This window comes from Erpetoichthys calabaricus, chromosome 3 (assembly GCF_900747795.2).
Source record: "Erpetoichthys calabaricus chromosome 3, fErpCal1.3, whole genome shotgun sequence".
NCBI lineage: Eukaryota > Metazoa > Chordata > Cladistia > Polypteriformes > Polypteridae > Erpetoichthys > Erpetoichthys calabaricus.
Window position 1 is genome coordinate 104,537,996 of NC_041396.2, and position 20,919 is coordinate 104,558,914.

Sequence of the window (20,919 nt, forward strand, 5' to 3'; positions counted from 1 at the left end):
TGATGCATAGTTGTACTGGTTACCAAGTGCAACTTGCCCTAATCTTCTTCGGTGAAGCCAAAACCAGCTCAGATAAGCCTGGTGTCTGGTTTTATGCTAGACTTACTAAGTGTGCTTCAAAAAATATTCCTGGGGTACTCAACTTATTATGGTGATGTATGTAAAAAAATTCACTGGTTTGCCAACTGGTTTTAGAAGCCCCACAAATAGTTAAATGGAGATCACTTGTCTGGAGTCAGAGTTTCAGATGATTGTAAAGCTTGCGATGAGTCAGTATTGTGGTTTAACTTCCACAATGAAGTCAAAAATAAACAAATCAAAACAACTCTGTAAAGAGGTTAGTGAAAATCACAAGTCCAGAAGGAGACAAGAAAATATCAAAATCAATATGAAAAATTCTAAAGTGGGGGGTGAAAAACATTTGTAGGCACTGTATTATGCAGAAACCAATCATTGAGATTGTCTTTGTTTTTGTCTTTACACTCTGTAATCAGAAGGTGCTGTAAATTGCATCTTACACAAAACAGTACGTCATCCCTGTAAATATAGGACTTATAGTTGGCACAGGTCACAGGGCGGTTCCTACGTTCAAATGTGTTCATCAGTTACTGACACCCATATGCATTGGCTTTTTTAAATTTATGTTTTAGGGAAGAAAAAAAAAAAGATACAATATCCAAAATGAAATCATCTTTATTCTACAACCGTGAGTACATTCCACCAGCTGCAACTAGGGTTTCTCCAGTTATATAGGTGGCATCATCAGAACACAAGAAAGAGATCACTCCAGAAATTTCTTTGAGTTCACCAATCCTATTAACAATCAGGAGGCCATCATTAATATGAAAGAAAACCAAGGCTCCAAAATACAAAAAAACAGCTAACTCTGGTAAGTAAATACTAATAAAGCACAAACTGAAACAGAAAAGGAGTCAGAAGACTAAATTGTTCTCAGAATTAGTTTCTACAGAGCTTTCCAACTTCTCAAAGGTTTTATAGTAAATAGCCCATCTTACCTCTTCATGCTTACATTCTTCAAGAATTCACCTGCAAGGCTTTCATTTTTCCACAGCTGAAATGAAAACAAAAATTGCAAATACTTAAGAACTATTAAGAGAAGCAAAGTGTTTTTAAAATAGAAAACTTACAGCACTGCTGAAGTTTGTTTTGATCAATCCTGGTGCCACACAGTTCACACGGATATTCAAAGGAGCCAGCTCCAAGGCCAGTGCCTTTGTCAGGCCCAACAAGGCTGTTTTACTAACACTGTAGGGACCCAAAAACTACAAAATAAAAAAAAAAAAAAAAAAGATGCATATTATAGTCTTTTAGTACAAAGGTACAGGCGTAAAAGGGGGGAAAAATAGCATGACACATGTCCTCTGCTTAATACACACCTGGATAGGCTGAAAGCCAGCAATCGATGACACCATGACAATTGAGCCTCCACTATATAATAAAAGAGAAAAGGACTATTCACCACACATGATTGCAAGATATACTTAAAAAATAAAAATCCCTAATTTCCTAAGAACATCTGCACAAAGTAGATAAGAAACCAACCCTCGTTTTTCCATATGTGGCACAACCAGTTTTGACATCATGAACATGGCTTTGACATTGACATCCAAGACCTAAAGAATACAAAGTAAACCAATTTAAGTATTGGGCTAGATGTTACAGCGCACTTTAATATAAATCTGCACTATACTTGACAATATTAAGCGTGTTTTGATTTGGACTATTAAAATTTTCCACTGCTGGGCTCATTCACACATACAGCCACACTCATAGAATTTTAAATGCCCAGTTAAGGAAAACTGTGGCATGTGGGAGGAACATTGATATAGACATTACAAACCCAGGCAGACACAGGGATAAAAAGAATGCTTCATGCAGATAGTGCCTCACCCTGGATTTAAACAGAAAGCTGTGGACCCTAAAGGCATAAACTATCTACAGTGACACTATGCCACCCTGTAAAAAATGTATGCCAAATAAGCAGACTTTTGCACACAGTTTAGTTCAAATATAAAAAAAGGTTATTACATTTGGATGAAAGACTATCCAAAAACAAAAATGACTTGTTCTACCATCTTAACAGCAAGATTCTGTCAGGCTGCCATGTTTAATTAGGCACATTAAAGGGTGGCATAATGGTAAGCATTTCTATATCACAGATTTGGTCCCCAGGCGTTGCGATATTGACTTGCATTAAGTAGGTGTGAGAATGTTATTTTTTGTTAGGTGGTTCTGACATGTCAGATTTGTCTTTTTTTTTCTCTGTTTTTTGTGTTGTTCCAATGCACATAAAGGAAATAAAACATATATATACAAAAACACTTGTAATTGCAATAATTTTCTGGGAGAAATGGTGCATTTTCTGGGAAAATTCCAGGAGTGCCGATAATTTTGGCCATGACTGTATACAGTACCATATCATCTGCATATAGAGAAATTATCTGTTCAAGTCCTTCTCTGATAATCCCCTTTATCTGGTAAGCATTTCGACAGTGAACTGCTAGTGGCTCAATGGTGATTGCAAAAAGTACTGGTGACAATGGGCATCCTTGTATGGTACCACGTTCTAGTTTAAAGTAGTCTGAATTAATGTTGTTAATACAAGCTGAAGCTTCTGGATTGGTATACAGTAGTTTGATCCATGCACAAATGTTCGGGCCAAACCCAAATTTCTCCAATGTAGTGAAAAGGTAGTTCCATTCAATTATATAAAATGCTTTTTCTGCATCCAATGACATCATCATCTCTGGGTTGTTTGACTTTGCAGGCAAATAGCTTCCAATCTTCAATGCCTGTTTAATGTAATATAAGTGTCAGCCTTTAATAAATCCAGTTTGATCTTGTGATATTACCGAAGGCAGCACTTTCTACATCCTTCTAGCTAGGACTTGAGAGTATCTTATTATTCAGAAGTGAAACTGGTCTGTATGGTGCACATTCAAGTAAGTCCTTATTTTATTTAGGAAAGACGGCGATTAATGCTTGGCGAAAAGTTTGAGGTAGAATTTTATTGTCTCTAACTTCTGTGAATGTTGCTAATAAAAGGAGCTAGCGGAGTGGAGAATTTCTTGTATAATTTGACAGGGTAGCCATCAGGGCCTGCTGCTTTCCCACTCTTAAGTGACTTTATAGCATCTAATAATTCTGATAGTGCCAAAGATTTATCCAATTCCTCTGCACGAAGAGTATCTATTTGTGGTAGCTGTAATGCATCTAGAAATACATTAGATTGTGTGTTGTCTTTAAACTCAGTAGAATATAAGGATTTATAGTAGTCACTAAATGTGTGCATTATATTTTTATGGTCAATGATTTTGTCTCCATTTGTTTTGGTGATTGCATTGCGAACTTCGAGCTTGTGGATTTGTTGTTGAGCTAAGAGCTTATTAGCTTTCTCTCCATGTTCATAGTAATGTCTTGATTAAAAAGGAGTTCAGTTTCTTTAGTTAAGAGGTTAAGCTCTGAATGCCTACAATAATTCAATAAGCAGAACTGATTGTACAGATCAGGCACTGATATTTTGCCCTTACTTGAAAAAGAAACTGAAAATTGTGCAAAGAAACACTTCTCCAGTGCGGATTACAACACACACTTTTTCTTGTTGAAAGAAATTCAACATTTTGGCTAATTTTTCCCAGGGTAAACAACACTAAAAGATGTTAACCTACAAGCAATTCATTTTCTCAACAAGTAACAGTATGTCAGCAAACAGTTTCTCATTTAATACACTGAAGACTTTGGGTCCATTAGTCCAATTGTATTTATAGGATTTTAATCAATATTTTTAATCAATACATATTTTACAACTTAATACAAGTATATACTTGGAAGTTAGAACAATGAATTATTAAGCATGAGGTTAAAAATTGAATGTAACTAACAGGTTAACTAAATGTATGAAACCTAGGCATGCAAGGCTTTTGCTTCATCTCAGAGGAGCCACCAAGATAGTTGCTAAGGTTAAAATGAAGTAGATGTGCAATGAACACCCTCTTAAAAAGCGAGAACAAACTAGTAAGAAACCCCAAACACCCTTACTTTGAAGCGTTGATAAAATCAAATGGTAAAATCCATATTACACCCTTATTAACGAAGTGATGTTTAGAATAACAGAAAAATCAATGTGTATACAAAAGTTACTGGTGGCAGTAGTTGATTGGCAAAATTCGGTAAATTAAGAGTCAAATGGTGCAATGTATTAGATAACATAAGTGGTAATAGAAAAGTATAAATGGGAATAAATTGTATTAATGGTTGCCCACTCCATGAACTGAGACATTTATGCATATTTATGTGCAAATAAAGAATTGTTCTGCATTTTCATCTGGTCTCTGAATAATTTCTTTGAAAACAGAAGGAAGTTTTTCCACAACATATTGCTTTTCTGTAGAAAGCTACTTGGGCCCCGGAAAACACACTTTGTATTTAAAAATATTAATCTCAACTTGAACTTGACACATTTTTTGGACTTCCAATCCCAACCAACCACAACCCATAACCCCCCCCCCCCCCCCCCCCCCCCCCCCACTTCTAATCCACTTTCTTGTTTGGCTTTAGGGCACTCTATACCCAAATCCCTAAGCAGTAACTTCTCTTCCTATATTATTACATATTTGATTATTCCTGGAAATTAGGTAATGAATAACTATGTGTGGTCTCAACTAACACAGTCTGGATTTAATATTGTAAACTGAGTAGTTACAGTAAATAAAATTATAGCTCTGTCACTGCCCTATTAGTTTAGGTTCATATTCTCTTTATGCAAGGATTGGTCTTCCAATTTTTCTCCTAGGTCCCAAAAATATGATGGGTAGGTTAAGTCTGTAAACTGCTCCAGTAGGACATTTTGCAGCAGGATCCCCCCCAGAAAGCAGCAGAATAGTGTCCTGATCATTGTTCATGCAATCAAAACAGGTTATCCCCGAGTCCCACTAAGGAAATTGGGTTGAGAAGTTGTGCATCTGTGTCAGTTGTTTGTTCATGAAGTGGCACGACATTTCAGCATTCTTTAAGATGCAGAAAAAGCTGACATAGGGCAGCTGGGATCAGCATTTCTGACAGATATTTATGGACTTTAATTTTGACTAGATTTTCTGCTCCTCAATTTTTGCAAATTCAAAGCATTAATCCTTCACATTAAAATCTATTTGTAGGTTAGTTTCAGAGCATTGGTTACCCCAGTAACTAAGAAGGATTTCATCATATCTTTCTCTCTGCAACAGGCAAATCCTGAGCCTGTTTGAAAAAGCAGAATTAGAGGGAGTTCTACACATTTTTGCCCTCAAGGATCATTTTATTCTGGCTTAATCTGTTCCAGCAATACAGGTTTGGATAAATCCATGTTTTCTGGAAAAGAATCAGCCGGAATTTCATGAATCCCAACTTACTTTAACTGGATTTCACACTAATCCAACTTTCTGCAACAGATCCCACATAAAGAATGAGGTTGTTAAAATGTAAAAATGATTACATTGATTTTGAAAATGTTTTAAAGAAAATGCTGAAGCTTGGGATGCAGGACTGAACCAGAGAACATGACTTTATTATACATCAATGGGAAACAATATGTGCAATAAGGAGTGCAAGAATAGCTGGTGTCTGGCCAATTGTGGCCTGCAAGTCTAGATAAAATTCAAGGAACAATTTTTGATGCCAGTCCATTCATGATAACTGTCACTAATCCCAACGAGGAGTGCTCTTTGGTATAAAACAAACTAAGGTCTTTAGTTCAACAGGAAAGACTCAGTCTAACACTAATGCCCCTTGAAAACAATCCCCTTCAACATCTGGATTTCACAGTACTCAAAATTTTGCTACAAAGAACTGCAGGTTAAATAAAACACAGTTCTGAATGTAGGCACATGTATTTTGCTATTGTGCAGTTCTGCGTTATGCATTCACTTGAGATTTTATGGGAATTGTGGTTTGGCTGGCCAGACAGCAGTTGGCCGCTGTGTACACTAGTGGAAGTGACCTTGTTGCTCACATTGTGTTGTTTGCCACTGATTCTCACTGCTTAGTACTTCAATCACTGTGCCGATATCATATAGTTGGCCTAAACTGTGTTTCACAGTGCATATTTCTGTGGCCTATAATTTATTTTACATGAATATGTGAAAAGGTGTCACACACTGATTTGCATTTCATGCTTGTTGTTGTGATGCTGCGGTTTGATATGCCCATAGCAATGTTAAGCATTACGTCAAGGTCGGTAATCTTTTTAGTACCCACAGTTGTACTTCTATCTTTATCCTTTCATCCCCTAAAATGCATGTGTACGCACACATACATACCTGCCCACCTCTTTTAGTTCAAGTTCAAGAGTCTATTCTCACGCGTTTATGGTACAAAGAAATTAACTGCATATTCTGGGAAAAAAAAAAAACAACAACTACACATAAAAAGTACCAATGGCACACAACATATATATTCTATATGTATATTTGCAAGTCTTTATCAGCACAGACAGTATGATATGATCAATCACATTAGAATGATAGATGTATCTATGGAAGTGGCAGTCCAGTGTATTTACATACAAATCAGTATTTTTCATTCATAGAATAAATGTGATCTTACAGATTTACATTTCTAAAGACATTGCATGCAAGTAAAATACATTTTAATAGAGTAGCATAATGGTGCCATGGTTTCATTCCCAGTCAATGTGTGGAATCCAGTTTTCACTACACATGTGTACCTTTTTCTCCATGTATTTTAAGATTCCCTTCCACATCCCAAAGATGTCCACAGAAGGTTAACATGTAGTTCAAAACTATCTCCTCATGAGTATGGGTATGTAAGACTCGTGATGGGCTGGATGCTGGTCCAGGTTTGGCTCTTTCCTTAAGCTGCCAGGATTAGCACTGGCTCTGTAAAACTGAATTAGGTTAACTAGGTAGGTAAATTTGTATAATTTGTTTTAATGCCACTTAAGGCACAATGACGTCAAACAGATACCATAGGCAGCATCAAGTTAATTATGTCATGTACAAAATTAACTAAAACAGTTGGAAACACTTTAACCCAAGCATTCAAACTAATATAAACACATTTATGTAAATCTGAAATTGTATGATATAAAATTTATATATTTTTAAAAATATTTTAAGCCAGTATAACAGAGGTACTACTTTAATGAGTAAGCATCACAAGTTTAAGTGAATGGAAACTTAGCTACTAATTAAATAATCTTCCTTTACTTTGAGTAAATTGTATCCTTTCAATTTACCAAGAGCTGTCATGGTAGTCCTCTTAAAGTTCAAGCAGTTCTCATCATTTGCTCTAAACAAATTACGCAAGTTGCAATATTTCATTAAATATAGTTACCAGCATAAAATCGTCAAAATTAAACCTCCCACCTTGTCCCACATGTCCTCTGTGGTGTCCAGAATATTGCCAAAAAAATGGGTTGACAGCCGCATTTGAAACTAAAATATCAATGCCTCCATACTCCTTCACAGCCTGAAAAATAGAGCATACAAGTAACATGAGTTCATCTTGTAACAGCAGCCACCCTAGCACTATCCCCCGTGGGACACCACTCATCACCCAATTTTGATAAGGTTCCTTGTTCCATAACACTCTGCTTCCGAGCCAATTTTGCACCCATCTACACAATATGCCCTGAAATCCTACTTCTTTAGTATGATGCCCAACCTTCATGTGGCATCTTATCAAATGCTTTCTGAAAGTTTAAATATTGAATGTATCACTTTTATAATATCCTTTTCCTTTTGTTGCTTGCTCATAGAATTCTACCTAGTAAAAGACCTCCCTCTCCTGAACCCATGCTGCCTGCTCAGTAAAATTCCTGTTCTTGCCACGTCTTGCTCAAGCTTTTCCTTAATTCCTTTCATTCCCCCCCACCCAAAACTCTTTATTAACCCACTGCAGAGTTTTTTTTTTTAATTCCCTACTACAGGTGTAATCATATTGTACCAAAATTCATGGGACAATAAAAATATTTTGCAATAATGGAAATTTCATTATAACAAATAGGGGGAAAATACGTATACTATTGTGACCAGGGTCGCTGGTGATTCACCATCTCTAATGGCAGTGTTGCAAAGTCAGCTCCATAGCTTGCTCTGCTGCATCTGGAAAAGGATAAACCAAAGGCAGAGTAGTTGGTTGTCCTCTGCAGGACCAGGTTTACCATGTAACATGCAAGTCACACAATGTTTTGAATGTTTAACACTGGGCTTTGATCTGCTGTTTCTCGCATTCTCCTTGTCTGTCACAGCAGTGATTCAGAGTTGTTGGTGTTCTTCTAATCTGAAGATGGGAGCTAAAGCACGACAACTGCCCATGTCGCAACTCCTGTCTAGTGTGCTTGAGTGCTGAAGTAACAGTTCCTAATTTTCAAAATGTTTGACAACGTTGAAGACGCAATTCCGAATGCTGTCACCGTGTCATTTTTCTTCATTCTTGAATCAACTTTTTCGAAGATTTTTAATTTTCATTCAGCATAACCTCATTTCAGCCATTTCTCACTTTTGTCCATCACACATAAGACATTGAGAAACACTGTGAAACTCAAAGAGTACAGTATCTGCACACGACACAACTACCCGTTTGGACAATCGGTGGAGTACTGACTCAGAATTCAGTTACGTTTATAATGTCATGCCAACACTTTCACAGAGCCTCACCAAGACCATCCGAGAATGGAAATTTCACAACAGACTATCACTTTTTGTCGGGCTAACAAGAAAAACAGCCTGTTACAGGGTTCCTGGGAATTGACAAAAGTGTAGGCATGGCATTAAGTATTTTTAACACCTTCAGTGGCCATTCTTAGCCAAAAAAAAAAAAAAATTCAGTATTCATTATTATGAAGATGTCATTACTTCAGTATTCGCTATAGAAGCAATTGGACCTGTAATCCCAAATTTTGTTATGTACCTGTCCTGCATTGTATGCAATGCTTTTAAAACTTCTTCCACTGCTCCTTGACTGTTGCCACACTTAAAAGCTTATCCCAGTTTATCGCTTTTAGACTTTGCTGTATCTATTCAAAATTTACCCTTCCAAATTTAAACTTAAGTTTTAGTCTTTGGATCCACACTTTTCCAAAACACAGAGAACTATTATATTATGACCACTTAACCCTTGAGGTTCAATGACCACCATGCCCACAATTATCCCGATTATCTAGACAGGCTTCCCCTCTCGCGGGTTGTTTAACATACTTTGTTAGAAAACAGTAACTGATTACATCTAAAAGCTTCTGCCCTTGTGCTCCACTATTTAGAAGGTTAGTCCACCATGACTACAATATTCCCCAGCAAACTTGCCTCTTAAATATTACTAAAAACTAAAAAAAGTTTATAATAGAAAAAGTACATACATTCAATGTTGCATATCAAAGCTTATCGTCAGTTATCATATTACCATGCTGATAAGTTTCTCCCTGTCCGCACTTTTGGCAGCATTGCAAGTAGTGCCAGCGACATTAAGATTCTCATGGCGTAGTTCAGTTACAGCACGCTCCACATTCTCTTCAAGGCGACTGCTGAGGACTACGGATGCTCCTTCCTGAGCCAGGCTACGAGCAGTGGCAAAACCAATTCTGCATGAACAACAAAGAACTTGGGGTCAGGATAATTACCAGAAATGTAAAAGAAAGTAATGTCACTATGTATCCTACTTGAATATATTTATCTTTGTACATCCTGGCCTCACGTCATCCTACAATATTTTTTCCCCCCCATTATATTAAAAGTATGTTGTCTCTCTGCATGTCAGGAATCTACAAAAACAGGGATTATTTGAAAGGGGTAGGTTCTGATTTCATGTTAACATGTCATGTAATACATAGGAGATAATTCATTAGGAAATTAAATTACAGTTTGTGCTTTATAATTCACAACAAGATAATTAAATAATCACTCAATGTTTGCTGCTTTGATTATAAACTCAACCACTAGAAGTAGGGGCCCTTTAAAAACAAGGGACACTTGGACCAAAGGAATTCAAGCTCTCACAAACAACTGCCAAGGTGCCTACTGTTCCTTCTGAATTCTACTCTTTCAAAATAGCAGACACACACAAAGTTGTGCCAAACCTGTCAATTTATCAATGGCTCGGGATTTATGATCAGTTTGATTCAATGTGTACCGCCCAGCTTTGAATACTCTGTTAAGAGATGAACATGACATGCAACAGTTATAGCTGATAGAGGTACCGGTTTCACAGATTTACTAACTTTATTCATTAACTTATCACTAGTAATCACTAATAAAATGCCAATAACACACTTTTAATATCTCCAAAACAGTTGTTTTATAATGCTTACTCAGTATCCATGTAGCTTAGAGGGAATCAGCTGTTGCTTATTGTCAGGTTAGTGAAGGCATGAAAGCATTACAAACACATTCAATTAAGTCCATTCATCATTGAAATGACAGTTCTCTATCAATTTTCCTCTTAAGATGTTCCGATAGACATTTTTGCTAGCTAACCCATTTTGATAGATCAATTGCAACATGACTTTTGATTGTTACATCCTGGATAATCAGTCAAAGTTATGGAATTTACTACAACCCTTTTGGAATGTTTGTGAGAGGTTCAGCCCGGACACCGACAGTTCTTAAAACACACACACGTTTATTAAAGACACAAGTCCCACACACACATCATGCTTCCAGCACCAAAACACCCTTCCATGTGCCTTTAATCGTCTGTGGGCTGCCTTTCTTCCTATCACTGGACTGTAGGAAGGCGGCCCCTTTTATAGTCACCCGGATGTGCTCCAGGTGCTCATTGATGTCCTTCTGGCAGCACTTCCTGGTGTGGCAGAAGTGCCACATGAGCACCCGGAAGCACTCCGGACGTCCCTGGAAGGTCCTTCTACTTCCCAGGTGTGTTGGATGTGCAGATCTCCCCGGCACCACAATGCTCGGGGCACCCCCTGGCAGTGGCCACGGGCCCCAATGGGTTTGAGTCTCCTTGCTCCATCCCCGTGGTCCCCTCATTCTCTGGGGCGGTTGCCCCCTCGTGGCCCAGGGGACATATAGACTGCCTCCCGGTCCTTCCAGGCATCCTGGCTGGGTCTGACCCCCAGCCTTCTGCCACAATGTGATTAAAATACAAGTGCAACAGGCACGCGCAGACTACAAAGTCCTTTAACTGTAATACGATTAAAATCTTACACAGCCAAATAATCTGGTTACTAACGGACCAATATCCCGGTTTCTCTAACTGGAATAAAAGGTATACAGGTATATGGCATTACATTTTGTTACTTATGACTTTTTGCAGGTAGTATAATGTAGTGGGTAAGGCTTTGAATGTCAAAACCCGACATTGTGGGTTCAAATCCCACTACTGATACTATGTGACCATAAGGAAGTCATTTCATCTGCCTGTTCTCCAACTTGGACAAACAAAAGAAATGTAACCAGATGTACCTTAAATGTTGTAAGACCCTTAAATGAAAAGGTATCAGCCAGATAAGCAAATGTTAAATGTAAATGTGTTAGCTTCACATATTCTTTCAGCAGCTACAGGTAGAAGCCTCCACAGGATAAATTTCCTGAGGCAAATACTCGAGCAATCACATTATTCCTTCTCCTGATTAAAATAATCTGTCCCAATATTTCACAAATAGCTAAAATTATAGCATATTGATGCTATCCACTTCACCTCTGTGCTGCCTGATCATAATCCTATGTCTCAAACTCCTGTCTGATGGGTGTGCTATTACCTAATAGTTATTTTTATTTTTGTAAGTGTTTTTTTTTTTCACTATTTATAAAACTTGCTTGCAGAAGGAGAACTGTAGACCTACCCTTCTGTGGATGCAGTAACCAGGGCCACCTTGCCTTGAAGCTTTCCACCCCTCTGTGATTTTGAATCCCCAATACTGCGCAGAGGCATTGCTTGCACTCTAGGCTTCTGAAGGGAAAAAATGTTCCGATCCCAAACATTTAGATGTCGAGCTTGTTTGCTACAGAGCATTCTGTAAAGAAAGAATATTTAAGGCTAATAGTTAAACACACAAAGAACAGTTGAATAATTCTAATGCAGCAAGTAGCCTTTCACCAAGAGAAGTGGACATAAGAGACTTTCATTCTAAATTAATCTACAAGATACTGGGCTAGAATACATGAATCAAACCATCCAGCTCATATTTTTTTTTATAAATATGCATCACTTATCTGCAGTGCTTAGGAGTGACTAAACTCTTTTTCAACAATTCTATTTCATCCTTCACGTTCCACATTTAAAAGATTAACACTTCTGTGAACATTAAAATCTTATTGACATTAAAAATACATTTAAATACACTACAAACATAAAAAGCTGTAACTTTTAATGCTAACAGTGGTAAACATATTTGTAATCCACAGCAAACAGACTAATTAAAAGGGCAAGCTCAGTTATAGGATGCACTCTGGACACCCTGGCGATAACAGCAAAGCAGAGAATTAAAACAGCTGAGAGTTGTAGAGAGTTTGTTTTCTGTGGTGTGAGAGTTAATTAAAAAATATATATATATTTTGTTCTTGGTTGCAGCGAAGAAACTTTATGGGAGTGGATAAGATAGTAAGAAATTAACTAGCAGCAGATATTCACTAAGCAAGTTTTATTTATTTTAGATTGAACAGTTCTTAGCGGTCCAGAGGTAGAACAGTTAAGTGGGTGACAGCATAAGATTTCATTACTATGAGGAAATTCAAACAATGTGAGTGGAGAGCTTTAAGTAAGGAATGAGGAGCACAAAGTTAGAAAAACAGAAAAGTAAAGTTAACCTCATAGAAGGACAAACAGCAGGCAGTTGAGAGGGAGAATATTATAGGAGCTTAAGGGGACAGAAGGTGTAAAACAGCTGTAGCAGTTCTATAATACATTTTCTTTGGCTTAATTTTTTACTTTTACCATTTAAAATTAAATCATATATAATTTTTAAATTAAAAGTTAAGGCAGTTTTAGTAATCCTTAATCAAATTTTAATAATGAGGCCAGCACAATGCAAGTCCTGTTGGATGTTGGACTTTTTAGGGGATGGCTTAGAGGACCCAGTTGTCTAGGAGGGCTACATCTGCAGGAGATGCCAGCTGAGTCAACACCGAACTCGGAGTCACTGAACTGGAGGAGGAGTTGGCTGGCATATGTTGTAGCAGAGAACTGGCGAACCTGGCCCAGGTGTCCTTTAGAAAGTAGGGGTGCACCCTTCAGGTGGCACAGAAGGAGATTCCAGACCAGACAGATAAAGATAGGTGGGTCATGGTCACAAGGCGGAGCTAGACGGTGTCAATGAGAATTCTGAGGTGGTAGGCAGGAATGACAAGCTCCAATAGGCCACCTCAAAACCAGTTCCCAGAAAGAGGGAGGTAGTGATAGTTGGGGACTCAGTTATCAGGGGGATAGAAGAGCAGGTTTGCTCTAGAGACAGAGAGTCTTGCATGGTGTGTTGCCTTCTGGGTGCACAGGTGGGAGACCTCCCTGGAAGGGTGGATATGCTCTTGGCCAGAGCGGGGGTAGATCCAGTTGTGTAGGAACAAATGACATACATAAGGATAGTCTGTCAGTTCTGCAATCCAAATTCAAAGAGTTAGGTGCCAGGCTGAGTAGCATGATTGACATAGTAGTCTTCTCTGAAGTTCTGCCTGGGCTACGCACCAGTCCAGGTAAGATTGGGGAGATCAGAAGGCTTTACATGTGGCCCAAATCTTGGTGCAGGGCAGAAGGGTATAAGTTTATGGGGCATTGGGACTCATTTTGAAACAAATGGAACCTGTTCCGCCGTGACAGGTTACAACTGATCCGGAGGGGCACCAATGTATTGGGGAGGCATACAATCAGGCTAGTCGAGGATTGTTTAAACAAGGGAATGATGGGCAGGAAGTTTAGGACAGGCCAGGTTTAGAACTATAGATGAAGGAACAAAGTGTGGAAATAAAAATGAGCAATAACATAAATTCTAATTTAACATTTAAATGTAGAAGGAGTAACACATTAAAAACAGCTTGCCTAAATGCTAGAAGTATCAAAAATAAAACAAGCAAGTTGGAGTAGCAGAGCATAATTGCCATATTATAGCAATAACGGAAAACTGGCTAAACAACAAAGATAGGGATGAGTATAACATAGATGGATACACTTTTATTGAGAAGGATAGACAGAATAGAAAAGGAGGTGGAGTTGCTGTTTATATCAAACAGAATTTAAATGCAAGTCCTCTTCAGCTGAACAATGAGCCCCATCTTAGTAAGGACATGTGGCTTTGCTAGGAAAGCATTAGAGAAAGAGGCCTTGTTTTAGGAGTGTGTTATAGACCACCCAATGTGACAGTAATTTCAACACACATCTTTATATTAATATTAAAAAGACAAATTTACTGGGGTTTAGTCATGGGTGACTTTATCAGAATATTAACTGGGATAACCTTGCAAATGGCAGGAGTTTTTAAGAAGTGATCAGTGACTATTTTTTAACACAGTATTTTAAAGAACCAAAACAACGCGAAGCTTGTCTGGATTTAGTATTTGGTAATAATTAATATTGAATTGAGGGTGTAGAGGCGATTGAACCACTAGGGTCAAGTGACCATAATATAATACATTTCTCAGGGTTTTTTGTTTTTTTTAAAAAGAGTGCAGATGCAAAGACTAAAATTGTTAAGTTTAACTTTTTCAGCAGATGCAGCAAAGTCTAAGGAGGATAGACTGGGATAAGCTTTTAAGTGTGGAGACAGTCGAGGAGCAGTGGAACATGGGCAATCAGTAAGGAGGATATTAGGGAGGCTAAAAGACGGTTGGAGAAGAATATAGCAGATAAGGCAAAAGAAGTCCCCAAGAGAGATTCTTTCCATATTTTAGTAGTAAAAGTACAGTCAAGGAGGAAGTGAAGTGCATCAGGAATAGTAATGGGGAACTAAAAGATACAGACTATGAAATAAGACGCTCTAAACTTGCATTTTTCTGAGGTCTTCACAAGTGAGGAAGTGCATAACCTTCCAACAGAAAATGGGACTACTAAGGAGGTACTGAAAGATTTGGAAATTGTAAAGGGAGAATATTGCTTAGATTACATAGGCTAAAATCAAACAAATCACCAGGACCAGAGAAGATTTACCCTCAGATTGTTAAGGAGGCTAGCAAGTACATTTATAAACCTTTGACAATTTCAGGAAGTCACTGTGCACTTGGGCCATTCCAAAGGACTGGAAAATGGCAAATATTATACCATTATATAAAAAGGGTGATCAGGCTGATTCAAGAAACCATAGGACAGTAAGCTTAACGTGCATCACAGGAAAATTAACGGAAGGAATTAAGGATAAGATTGAGCAGCACATGGCAAGTACAGGAATTTTTCCTGAACTAGTCAGCACAGGTTCAGAAGTGGGAGGTCATGTTCTACTAACATGCTATAATTCTATGAGGAAGCAACAAAAGGATATGATCAAAGTGGAGCATATGATGATCATGGCAGATCCATAGCAGATGTCAGTAAATGTAAAGTATTACACACACAGGAAGTAAAAATGTTAGGTTTGAATACATAATGGGAGGTCTGGAGAGAAAAAAGAAAAAAAAAAAAAAAAGAGAAAGAGAGAGAACACACCTTATGAGAACGATTTAGGAGTCATAGTGGACTCTACGCTACCAGTTTCCCAAGGAGGTTACGCTCAAGCTTTATAATGCACTGGTGGGGCCTCATCTGGAGTACTATGTGCAGTTTTGGTCTCCAGGCTTCAAAAAGGACATAGCAGTGCTAGAAAATACCAACTAGGCTGATTTAAGGGCTATAGGGGGTGAATGATGAAGAAAGATTAAAAGAGCCAAGCCTTTTCAGTTTAAGCAAAAGAAGATTTAGAGCTGACAGCACTGAAGTGTTTAAAATTATGAAGAGAATTATAATAGTCTCAATCCACTGTACTTTTAAAATGGGTTTATCAAGAACAAGGGGACAGAGCTGGAAATGTGCAAAATTTACCCTTCACAAAAACATTAAGAAGATTTTCTTTAGACAGACAACCATAGACACTTGGAATAAGCTACCAAGTAGCATGGTAGATAAGACTTTAAGGACTTTCAAAACTAGACTTTTTTTTTTTTTAGAAGAATTAAGTGAATAGGACTGGCGAGCTTTGTTGGGCTAAGTGGCCTATTCTTGTCTAGATTGTTGTAATGGTCTAATGTCAGAGACTGGGGACGTGTTGATTATCACATGCATGTAAGAAGGTACTTCTTACTTTGTAAGCTGTACTCACGAAACATGACAATAAAGGACCCTATGAACCAAAGCAGGGACCATGATGAAATAAATAGCAATGAAAGAGATATTCTAAATATTGGACAACAAATTAAAGATCTTGCAAACCACAGAACATGCATCTGAGCTTATTTTGTTGTAGCTTACAGTCACAAATGTAATTTAGGGGAACAAGTTATACATTATCCTCTCATTGACTGAAAGAACTTATGTCAAACCTGCTGCCACATTCAATATTTTTTAAACTGCGTTTGAATTTTCATATTTGGATTTCAGAGCCCAACTTATGTACATTAAAAAATGTAATATGTATATGCAATAAACATATACACTAATATACATATACACTAATATAAACATTAAGAGTATGTAGCTTTTTCAGGATTTAGGCCTCTGTGTGCCCGACTCCAATGTACACCAGTTTAATTACAGTATGTTATATTCATCTTTTCTGTCCTTTTCTAACACTTATCAAGAATTGCTGAGGTGTGGAGGAGGGGGAAAGTGGTAGAACTTTCTATTACTTAGGCAAAGGTTTGCTTAAGTATATAACATGGAAACTACTCAATTAAAAAAGTATGCTCTGAAACAAATTACAAGAAAAAAGTACAATTATTGGAAAAAATAACCTAAAGTAGTAAATATCCTCAGAAGCACATGCTGGGTTTTGGAAAGCATACTCAGAATATACAGAGAAAAACAATAGATTTATCAAAACGCATATTAATGACATATATATACACACACACACACACACACACACATATACACACACACATATATACACACACACACAATCAGAAACAAGGCACAGTATAAGACAATTAAACTTTAAATTCTAATTAATTACACAGTAGACTACTAACAAGAATCGTCCCTAAATATCAGTTAACATGGTTTGTAGCCTACAACTTTACAAATAAATTATGGCAGGAGACACAAGAAATGAAAGTAGAATTTGCGCCCAAAAAGTTTTATTTATTTATTTTTTTTTTAATAAATTCTGATGACATTAGACAAGTCCTATCTGGTCAGCACCAGCACAGAGAATCAATTTTTAAAATCTCAAACGAATGTATTGTTCAAACGCGAAGGTCAAAAATTTTGTAAGCTGCCCTATTCCTATACAGAACATTACAGCAAAATATGCCAAGTTTACTAATGCACTTTCATAAAATATATGCAGATTTAGAAACGTATGTGCTATTTGCACCTCATTTATATATTATGCACTGAGGGGAAACCCTTTTTAAACAGTGGTGGATTTACAAATCACGGGGGCCTACGAGCAGACCTTGTTTCCTTTCCAATTAAATAAAATTGATTTTAGTAAACATATGCACTATAACCTAACAGTGTTTTATTACATTTTAAACATAATGTGCAATTCACATTATTATAATAAAAACCATAATTTGACTGCAAAATAAATGTGGTCAGAAGCACATAGGGTTGTATTGCTTATAGCAGTAAAATGAATGCAGCATACTATTAAAAGTCAGTAAACATACACACCTCAACAACACAACAGGGCCAATTTAGCATTGCTGATCCACCTAACTTACATGTTGTTGGACTGTGGGGAGAATCCAGAGCATTTGGAAGAAACCCGTGTATGCAGGGCATGAACACTTGTCTCCTTACGGTGAGGCAGCAGCACTAGAAAGGTTGAGTTTTGCAGATTTTTTTTTTTTATATAAATATGATGGGGGAAAAAAGTGGATTACAAGATTTTTACAAGCATACAGTGCTTTAATACAGAATCATTGTGTGTCTATGGCAATGCAATTATCCATAAAACTTTTTGAACATTAGAACAGTTCATACTGGAAGCTAAAACACTTTAAAAAGTATATTATATATATATATATATATATATATATATATATAATTACTGTATATGTGAATGAGAGAGAGAGAGAGAGAAAGAAAGAATCTTAAAATCTATGATACCCTTAAATGTGCAGCATATTTACTGTTGAAACTGTTCCGAACTGCTGAACTTGATAAATGTTGCAGAGTTGTAAAGAGTGTATGTAATAGTGCGCTACTCCCAGGGCCGGATTTATATGAAAAGAGGCCCTAGGCTATTCCACTTATGAGGCCCTTTCACCTTCCATTTTTAAGTTTGTAAATTACATGAGAGATAATAAAATTTTGCTAACAATTTGAATGTAGGCCCCTCTTGATCTTGAGGCCCTAGGCTGAAGCCTAGTTAGCCTATAGGAAAATCTGGCCCTGGCTACTCCTGTTCATCAGTTGCCTTTAATAATTATTGTGGGATATCTCATCTTGACTAAAAGATGCAGCTTGTTTGTTGATGCGATTATAATATCAGTTGTCAGATTCTCAGTTTTTTATTTTCACATGGATATTGACAATTTTATGGGAACTGTCTGTAACATAAAACTTAATTCCTTTTCTGAACATGGGGCACTGTAGAGATAACAGGTGGTAGGTCCATTCCACTCACAGGGCATTCCTGAACCGCACCGCCATGGGCCGACCTTGAATACCCAATATGAAATAACCTGCCCACCCGTCTTTAGGCATTTGAGTGCAAACATTTTTTGCAAGTCCATAAAACTGAAACCTTAAACTGTTTCAAAGTCTCAGACAGTACAGATTTGTCACTTACTAAAAAATGTACAAAATGCTTGTCATTTTCTAGTATATCAAAACTGCTCATTTTCTAAGCCGCGGACTCGTTTTACCACACATATACATCAACTGTTTAAAAGGCTTTGTTTGAATTTTTATTATTAGTGATTGGAAAATGAAGCCTCCTGAAGCTTTCTTTCTATTTGTGCCGAAAAGGATGCTTTGATCCTCAGCTCGAGTATGAACAGCGACATCTGGTGGTTAACTGAGGTCAAGGCACGCTCTCAAGAGTGCAAGTGAAGCAGAACTCACTGTTTCGGTCTTATACCACCAGTAAAAGGTCAGAAAAGTCTATATTCATTTTATTGTGCTAAGGTCTTTGCCCATTTATACTATTAAACTTTTGAACGCAGCTATCCGGTGTTAGTCGCCATCTGTCACCAAAGCTCTCCAAATCGCTCTCCCCTCACCACCCAAAGATGCATTTTATGTAGGCTACCGGTTAATTTAGCGACAAAGCAGTCAAACCAATAAAGGCCGCTGAAGCACTGATAACTTTCGACGCTTCAAGCGGTGTTTTGACAAAGCGATTCGACTCACTACGCTTCAGATTGACGGACACAAGCTCCGATGCTTCTTTCTCATTCCTTCCCCATCTCTAATTTTTAATAAACCTATAATAGGTTAGCCCCGTGGATCCAGTTTACTCTTCAGTTCAATATTTCAACTCAAAAAGTAAATAAGGGTCTTTAGTGTATGCTTTACGCCAGCAACTGTCTTCTTCTATTTGGAATTGTATTGAATATTTCCACGTGCACAACGCAACTGCATTGCGATGTAATACAATTAATTCATTAAGATTAAATATTTTCAGTCCGTCTGCGCAAAGTTTAACAGATCTCTGCATTACGGAATCGGCTCATAATTTATAAGCAGATATTGCAATACGTTTAATTAGTGCATTGCAAGTTCGATGCAATTACAATAATTTCTACTGGATTATGAATTATAAAAACACGTTTTTAATACAAAATAAACTGGCAAATCAGACACGCGCCAATATCCCCAGTATGACTTGGAGGACAGTGATGGGTTAAAACCAAAGCTTATAAAGTAACTGATCCAACTGTAATGTCTCCGTACCTTAACAGCTGCTTCGCTCTTCAGCCTAAATCCACGTACTGTAGTCTTAATAAAATACAAAATCCTCCTTAAAAGGCACATAGAGTTTAAAAAAAGAACCAAAAAAAGCATATTATACGAACAGCACCATGAAAGGGTAATGGTTAATTAAAACTTTCGGAAAAAAAGTCCACAACGTGATCGAACTAGTTAAGTTACTGACACTCCCAATAGTTATTTACGACCAGCAGCGCTACTGTATCCTTGCGTTACCTTTAAATGATTTAATCTTGCGAGGTTTACTCGACGTACTAACGAGGGTTTGAACCCCACCAAAAAAAAGCTGACAAAAAACACTTGCAGATGATTAAAAAAGACGGTCAATCTACTCCGAAATGTGATCGGACAATTAAAATCATTGATAAGCAATTCACGTAGATGATTGAATAAATAAGTTGATTGTCAAGCAACTCCTAGGAGTTATTGCAGTAGCACCGCGCGGGTTGTAAAATACACATTTCAGAGGTTTAAGTACATTTGGCAATTATGTGTACTTAAGTAGTTTTTCCCGTTAATACTTTTAACTTTTACTCACCACATTTCAAAATAATTTGTATGTGAATAAAAGAAAAAAAATACCTTTAACGCATTAGGGAGCCTTTCCCATTTATATGTCACGGATACTGTATTCCCCACCTGCCAACTAACAACCTATTAAATAATTTGACTGGCAAAATCACGTACAGTATAATAAAGTGAGAACAGTGATTAAGATACTAACTTATCGAGCTTTCAAAGTGCAGTTGTTCCGACGCACTGCTTCTAGACAAGTTTGAGTTCGACTTCTTCTTCTTCCGGATGCGCAAGTATATATTGTTGCAGCCCGGAGTAAAATAGGCGTATCTGGGAGAGCCGCGCTAAAGCCATGACACCATTGACATCTCCAGG

The 20,919-nt window shown here is 37.4% G+C and overlaps 2 protein-coding genes across 3 annotated transcripts in view; both read right to left on the minus strand.

Moving 5' to 3' along the window:
• LOC127527298 (uncharacterized) overlaps positions 1–20,919 on the minus strand; it is a 214,429-nt gene that overhangs the window by 149,897 nt on the left and 43,613 nt on the right. The gene's annotated exons all lie outside the window — the stretch shown is intronic.
• On the minus strand, positions 676–20,827 carry LOC114649688 (dehydrogenase/reductase SDR family member 4-like). Its single transcript, XM_028799141.2, is given in 10 exon segments — positions 676–813; positions 1,017–1,072; positions 1,149–1,283; positions 1,398–1,449; positions 1,564–1,634; positions 7,383–7,427; positions 7,429–7,485; positions 9,418–9,595; positions 11,816–11,986; positions 20,753–20,827. Coding segments are annotated over 9 exon segments (879 nt in total). The 5' UTR covers position 11,986; positions 20,753–20,827; the 3' UTR covers positions 676–698.